Source organism: Aptenodytes forsteri, unplaced genomic scaffold, assembly GCF_000699145.1.
Source record: "Aptenodytes forsteri isolate BGI_AS27 unplaced genomic scaffold, ASM69914v1 Scaffold309, whole genome shotgun sequence".
Lineage (NCBI taxonomy): Eukaryota > Metazoa > Chordata > Aves > Sphenisciformes > Spheniscidae > Aptenodytes > Aptenodytes forsteri.
In genome coordinates this window covers 2,685,725-2,686,737 of record NW_008795857.1, presented here as the reverse complement: position 1 = coordinate 2,686,737, position 1,013 = coordinate 2,685,725, and the positions used below count along the sequence as shown (strand labels likewise).

The 1,013-nt window shown below is 31.3% G+C and overlaps 1 protein-coding gene across 1 annotated transcript in view; it reads left to right on the top strand.

Annotated features, from left to right (window-relative positions):
* DNAH8 (dynein axonemal heavy chain 8) overlaps window positions 1-1,013 on the top strand; it is a 148,548-nt gene that overhangs the window by 56,793 nt on the left and 90,742 nt on the right. Inside the window, 1 exon segment of the mRNA XM_009283806.1 lies at window positions 326-487. Within this exon segment, the coding sequence (XP_009282081.1) occupies window positions 326-487 (162 nt within the window).

Here is a 1,013-nt window from a genome sequence, read left to right as displayed (position 1 = left end):
AGAGAAGGAGAAAAAATTTGAGTAATTCTCTGAATTTCTTTTTTTCCCCCCCCAGAAATGTTGTTAATAGATAAATTATTCTATTATTGAACATATAAGTGTATATTAAATTGAATTATTGTTAATTACAAATTAACATGTCAAGGATTGGTGTAACAAAACTATAATATGTCTTCATTAAATAAATTTCTAGTGTGTTTATTGAAATTAAATCTGTAGTTGTCTTGAATACAAATTTAGTAACTATCTAGTAACTAACATTCTTGAACAGAAGTTTGGTAACTATGTTCTAATTTTGTACCTTTTACTTTTATTAATTTTTCAGTTGGACACTCCAGTGATTGCAAAAGGACCAGTAGAACTTTGGTTGCAGGATTTATTGCGTGTGCAGCAGATTTCGTTGCATGGCATAATTAGGGCAGCATATTACCAAATTAGTGACCCAGGATATCAGTTGCTGAATTTTCTTAATCACTTCCCAGCACAGGTGAGATTACAGGATGTGGATTCTATGGGGGGGGAGGTTGGATGTAAAAAGCATATGGGATTGTCTATATGAGGATGTTTTCATAGAGGAAACAAGGATATGGATCTACTCAGTAGAAGGCAATCCTATTCAATTTTGGTACCCTATATATAGCATATTTTTCTTGTAATCTACTTTAAAATGACTTTTTTCTTCTCTTGGAGAATATAAAGTAGAGCTTATATTTTCTGTGATGGATATTGAACTCCTTTCAGATGCAAATAAAATTTCATGTGCAGATTGATTTCTCTTTCATAATTTAAGATTGCAAGAGCTATGACTATGATTATTTATCTCATCATTTACAAGATTTACCTCATAGTTCTTATATTTGTCACTATAATAATGCAGTCCTAGTAGAAGCCTATCTTGAAGGATTCTAGTTTGCCTAGAGACTCCTCCATCTTACTGATAATTCATAAATTTCATTAACAAGTAATGAATTGTTTCCCATCCTGTACAAATTCTGACACTGTAATTTGCTAAT